Here is a 6,099-nt window from a genome sequence, read left to right as displayed (position 1 = left end):
AACTGCCCTCCCTTGCTGGCCTGATGGCCCCCAACTGCCCTCCCCTTCCGGGGACTGATGGCCCCCAACTGCCCTCTCCTGCTGGCCTGATCGCCCACAACTGCCCTCCCCTTCCTCAACCTGCCTCCTCTGCCAGGACCCGCCTCCTCCACGCGAGGTGGTGGAGACGCCTGGACCGGCCTCCTCTATGCCACGCAGAGCTGCAGGTCCCCCAGGCCTCACCGCATGGAGTGGCCTCTGGGCCCTGCCTCCCCTGTGTGCGCGGCCATCTTATGATGGCCATCTTGTGACGACATGAGGGCGTAATGCCACCTGTTAGTATAGATACCCAAGCAATGAATACAAACTCTATGTCCATCAATAAATGACTGGATAAAGATAATGAGCAATACAAATACAATGGAATATTACTAGGATATAAAAAATAATGAAGTCTGATTATGGCAACATACCCTGTGTGCACGGCCATCTTATGATGGCCATCTTGTGATGACGTGAGGGTGTAATGCCACCTGTTAGTATAGATACCCAAGCAATAAATACAAACTCTATGTCCATCAATAAATGACTGGATAAAGATAATGAGCAATACAAATACAATGGAATATTACTAGGATATAAAAAATAATGAAGTCTGATTATGGCAATATGGATGGACCTAGAGAGTATTATGATAAATGAAATAAGTCAGAGAAAGACTAATACTGTATGACTTTACTTATACTAGTATGTGTAATCTATAAAACAAAATAAATGCACAAACAAGGCAGAAACAGTCTCAGACACAGAGACCAAACTGAGGGCGGCCAGATTGGAGGAGGCTGTCAGATTGGGGCTGGGTGAAAAATATAAAGAGATTAAGAATTACAAATTGGCAGTTACAAAATAGTCACAGCTTAGGAAATCTAGTAAGAAGTATTGTAATAATTATGTATGGTGCCAGTTAGATTTCTTGGGCAAATATCTCAGTTTGACAGAAGTTTGACAGTAGGTACTATACTTACTGGGGATCACTTCATAAGTTATATAAATGTTTAACTACTATGCTAAATATAATATGGAATTTCATCTGTATTTGCAAACAATAGAAAAATTAAGCGAAAACCTGGTAAGTAGAGTGTTCAGAAATATAGGAAGGAATGAACAACAAGTAGGTTACTGACCGCCTTGGTAAACCAAAAATAGCAGTGTGTACATCAAATACTAATTAATAAAAAGAGGTAATGGAATAAGAAATTAACATGAAATGTAACTTTGAGCTCGGTCACTTGATTGGCTCATTCAACTGCCATTGGAAACTAAAATGTAACTTTTTAGACTTAACTGCAACTAGATTTCTGGATGCACATTATTCTCGAAAAATCAAAGTATTCAATTTATGGATCTGAGAGGCTGCAGTGAGACCAGAGTCATTGTCCTGCTTTCTCAACTGTGCCTACTGCCCTACCAAGTGATGGAACATGAAGTGTCCTCCGCCACCATTTTTCAGAGGCCTTCTTCTCCTCTAGGGAACTGACATGCAGTACTAGGTCACAGTGGCCTCTGGTCTTCAGGCTAGCATCAGTGATGTCCTCGTTGGTGACAACTCCCCATTAACCAACTCAAAAATTTGGGGGAGTCACTTTGAAAGACTAACAAGAGTCCACACCAGAAGTGCTGCCACAATTTTATAAGCAAATAATTTCCTGTGTTAAATTCATTCCTCCTTAAAATGTCCCCAGTATTTGTTTTCTACAATGTACTGTGATTGAGAGAGTAAATAACAACACGATAGAATCACAGGGAAAGTTGAAGAAGTAGAAAACAAGGAGGCAGAAACAAATTCAACCTTAATAAGTAACCCCAAATTGTAAAGGGACTTACTTTTGCCAACTTATAAAGTTGACGGTTAGACTGGATAAATTGCAAAATAAAACTCTATGCTTTTCATAAGATTATACATGACACTTAGAAAAATAAATATTAATAGAAAATATATGGAAAAAATAGGCCTGGTAAATACTTACTAAAGTGAAACTGAATGACAAAGTAGATTTTATCACAAAGAGACATTAAAGTTTAAAAATAATGCCAGTAATAAAAAAAATCATTAAAATCATTGGAAAGTTTTAATCTTCCCTGCATTTAATAAATACCTTCATAAAATATAAAATAAAAATTCATAGAACTTCCAGTAAAATAAAAGAAAACCAAAATTATAGTAAGAGATTTCAATCCTTTTTCAATTGTTGATGAATTAGTAAAGAGATTAAGGATTTGAGCAACCTAATAATTGGGGTTTTCAAATCCTTAATGTCTTTAGGTAAAAATTAAGTAAGTCTTTTAAATTAATAGATTAATTCTAATTTGAGTAAAAAAAATCACTTAGTGTTTTTTTGTTAATTTACCCTATTCAAGATTCCATAATATAGAGGCAAATGCCAATTCCCAACCCACCACACACATATCATAGCTTCTCCCGTTCCAGAAATCTTGGTTCTAGATTTGAATCACTTAATATCCTGATGAAAATCATTTATTCATTCATGTATTTTAACAAAGCCCAGTGGACAAGAGTACAAACCTGTGACTTTGCCCAAGGTGAGTGACCTCACAGCCCTGAACTCCACTTCTGGGGAGAAGTTATAGTTGAGCCGGACCTGCTCATCCATCTGCGGGAAAAAGAAACAAGATGCATCAACAAAGTCTGCCCCCAAAGGGCACGCCACACCTCCTCTGAAAATAGCTGCGGCACCCATGGGGCAGCCGGCTCTGGGGCTTTCCCCTGGAGAGATGGGAAATGCCTCACTAATCCTCCCACCATGCACTCCAAAGGCCCTTTCCTTTCTCTTGGCTTTCACACAAGTCTTCTCCCTGGAAATTCTGTGCAGCTTTTACAGTATTTATCTCCCCACTGAGATTTTCTCGCCAAATTCTTTGCTGCAAATAATCAAACAAGTAAAGCCTTCTTAGAAGCCAGGAACCTGCTGTGCAGGATTAACATGAAACAGGAAGCAGGCGCTCATTCCACATTTCTCCCCCCTCCTCCCCATTTTGTCCTTGGAGCCATGACTGTTTCCTTTGCTCCATTAGTTCTGACCTTGTCTCATTCAGGTATGGACACTGGGGGGTTTTCTTGGGCAAATAGCTCAGTTTGACAGAAGTTTGGCCCTGGGGAGGAGAGCCTGGCTGGGTAGTTGCCACCTACGTGAACCCCATCTCACAGGTGTAACAAAAGCCTCTACTGGGATTCTTCAGGCCTTTATTGCTAGAATCATTTTTAGGGAACCCTTCATGGCTCACCCACCACTAATTTCAATTTCATCTCTTTGCTGTCTGACTCCTCTTTCTAAGGCAGTATTTCCCCAACCCATTTCACTCTTTTCCGTCTAGTCAAATCCTGCCAGTTTCTTTCAAACTCTACTCTGAATATTTAAATGATATCCCTGGAAGGGATCCTCATTGTCTTCAGGTTTATCTGAAAGAGAAGGAACCTAGGACCCTTTTATCTGGGTGCCCTTGGGGAGTGACTGATCAGGACTAATAACCATTTCTCCGGCTCCTACTGCCAGGACTTCCTTTCTGCCGCTGTTTGCCGAGCAGTAGCTTCTGCTGGGAGAGAAGTCACTGGCTGTGACCTGTGGTAAATGATTACATGATTTATTGCCCTTCACTTATGAAACTAGACTGTAGTAATATTTGTTATTTTTTGAGCACTTGTCATATCAGATACTGCACTGAAGCATATTTCGAAATGTATTCTTCTCTGGAACATTATGAAGTGAGCAGTATTGTCCCTGTATCACAGACCGGGGAGTGATATCATCCAGAAATCAACCATGTGGCCAAGGCCACACACAGTGTCCAGGAGCAGGGCCCCAGGCACTGTGTTTTTGGCTTTACTATCCGTACCTCTCTAGATATGTGAGCAACTTTTAGACAATCACTGTGTGTTTTATTTCTGAATTTCTCCAAAATTAATTAACAATATTTAAGTACCTACTGTGTGCAGACACTGTTCTAAGTGCTCCCAGAGTCCACCGCTCCTGGAAGTTTTCCTTCATCCCTTGCTCCTGTAAATGGATCCTCACCTCATGGTGCCTTTTTCTGCTCTAACTTTGCATTACGCTGCATCATAATGACCCACTTTTTCTCTCCCGCCCTCTCCAGTAACCTATTGGCTCTTTGAGAATATGGATATCTTATCAATATATGTCTTCTAAAGTGTCGACTACAAAAAATGGCAAAAATAATTCCTAGCACAGGTTTGCTGAGTGGTTAAATAAGCGTCCATGTTGCTTCCCTTTCTACCTTGTGGGCTAGGAAGACAGAGCGCATCGCACCACCAGGATGCCAGCGGCCCTGGAGGTGCCCATCCCCAGGCTCAGGGATACAGATCGCCCTGAAGGAGCTCTTCTTGTGCTACCTCGGAGTTCCTAGCACAGGTTTGCTGAGTGGTTAAATAAGCGTCCCTGTTGCTTCCCTTTCTACCTTGTGGTCTAGGAAGACAGAGCGCATCGCACCACCAGGATGCCGGCGGCCCTGGAGGTGCCATCCCCAGGCTCAGGGATACAGCTCGCCCTGAAGGAGCTCTTCTTGTGCTACCTCGGAGCTCTCAGCTGCCTTCCTATTCTCTGGAACTGCCCCTCCCAGCAGGGGCAGGGGTCCTCCACAGTGCAGGCGGGGAGGAGGCTGAAGTGAGTGGGGATTTCCTGCTGAGTGGAAAGCAGCGGCAGAATTCAGAGAAATGAAGGTTCAGCTGAGATTCCTCTGGCTTCTGCCCTCACCTCCTCCCCAGGCTCCACAGGGTCAGCCTCCTGGGCAAAGGGTTCCCTGGACATTGACAGGCTTGTGCTCAAATGTCCCACATGGGGGAGACAATGATTCAAGTGCATGAGTCATTCCTATCCTTCTCTCCTGCTTGAAGGGACATACCAGATGGCTAAGGAAGAGAGAGGGAGGCAAATGGTAATTAAAGGAGTTTTAGAAATATGAGTATTTGTAGAGGTTTGGAGAGGAAGGTAGAGTGACTCAAAAGAGACTGGAGGCTAGTGATGGAGTGTGGTCCATGCAGAACATGGAATGAGGGCACCTGAAAACTATACTGATTCAGAAGCTGTTACCAATGTGAAAAATGTAGGAAATGCATATGGTAAAAGCAGTATAAAGGGGGCAGAAATAGGGGGTACCACAACATTTATTCTTAGGAATTCAATATGTAAGGGATGGCCTAGCCGAGGGCATAATTTAAGTATTCAGTGGGAAGTGCATTTTTGTTTTAGACTTTATTGTTACTTTCTGGTTTAACATTTTTATTCCTAATTACGATTGGAGGCTCAGGTCTGTCACCTGCCTGAGAAGCTTGACTGACCTCAGAATCTGGGACCCTGCCACCGACTGAGATGAGAAAGGGAGGAAAAGGCCGAGATGCCAGGCCGCGGGCTTGGTTCCTTAGCTCTGCTCTTTCGTATGATATTTATGAGAACTGACTGAGCTCAGTTCTATCTGCACCCCCCTTTTCTAAAGGTAAGTATGCTGATGCTCGGGGAGGTGAGTCCAAGGCACATAGCATCAGTAAGGAGCATGGATTCACACCCAGGTCTGTTTTACACTGGGGATGCCTCTCTTGACCTCCAGATCTTCATCTTTCAAAAGAAGCAATTAGATACTTGGTTTCAAAAATGCCTGACACCTGCTTCTTTACAGCTTGTTGTTTTGTGGCATTTTGGGCACTGGCTTAATCTGTTTAATGTCATAAGTGCATTTTAGATTAAAGTTCAACTTCCCTACCAAGGCATTTTTGCAAGCACCTGTCTTAAAATACACTAATCCCATTACAATTCTCAAAACATCACCAGTTCTTGCTTCTGGCTGCAGACCCAGCCTCCAAGGTCTCCTTCCTGTCATCAGAAATAGAAGAGAGAAGGAGGAGCAGCTCCAGGCCTGGGGAATGGGAGGATCTGCTATTAGGTGCTGGATGCCTCTGGCTTGCCTGCTTCTCACAGGCCTGAGTGCTGCCAGAGACCCTCAGGCCACAGGCCAGTGCGGGTGGGGAGTAGGGGGTTGTGGGTTCGTGGTGGTGGTGGTGGGGTGGGAATGGAGTCTAACAGGTCTGAGTGC

General features: G+C 43.4%; 1 protein-coding gene across 1 annotated transcript in view; it reads right to left on the bottom strand.

Moving 5' to 3' along the window:
* The window catches only part of CNTNAP5 (contactin associated protein-like 5), a 921,850-nt gene that overhangs the window by 57,126 nt on the left and 858,625 nt on the right, over positions 1–6,099 (bottom strand). Inside the window, exon 21 of the mRNA XM_014548314.1 lies at positions 2,564–2,651. Within this exon, the coding sequence (XP_014403800.1) occupies positions 2,564–2,651 (88 nt within the window). The remainder of the gene's footprint in view (positions 1–2,563; positions 2,652–6,099) is intronic.

Source organism: Myotis brandtii, unplaced genomic scaffold, assembly GCF_000412655.1.
Source record: "Myotis brandtii unplaced genomic scaffold, ASM41265v1 scaffold501, whole genome shotgun sequence".
NCBI lineage: Eukaryota > Metazoa > Chordata > Mammalia > Chiroptera > Vespertilionidae > Myotis > Myotis brandtii.
The sequence above is the reverse complement of the archived record's forward strand: the minus strand, read 5'-3'. Positions and strand labels throughout refer to the sequence as shown.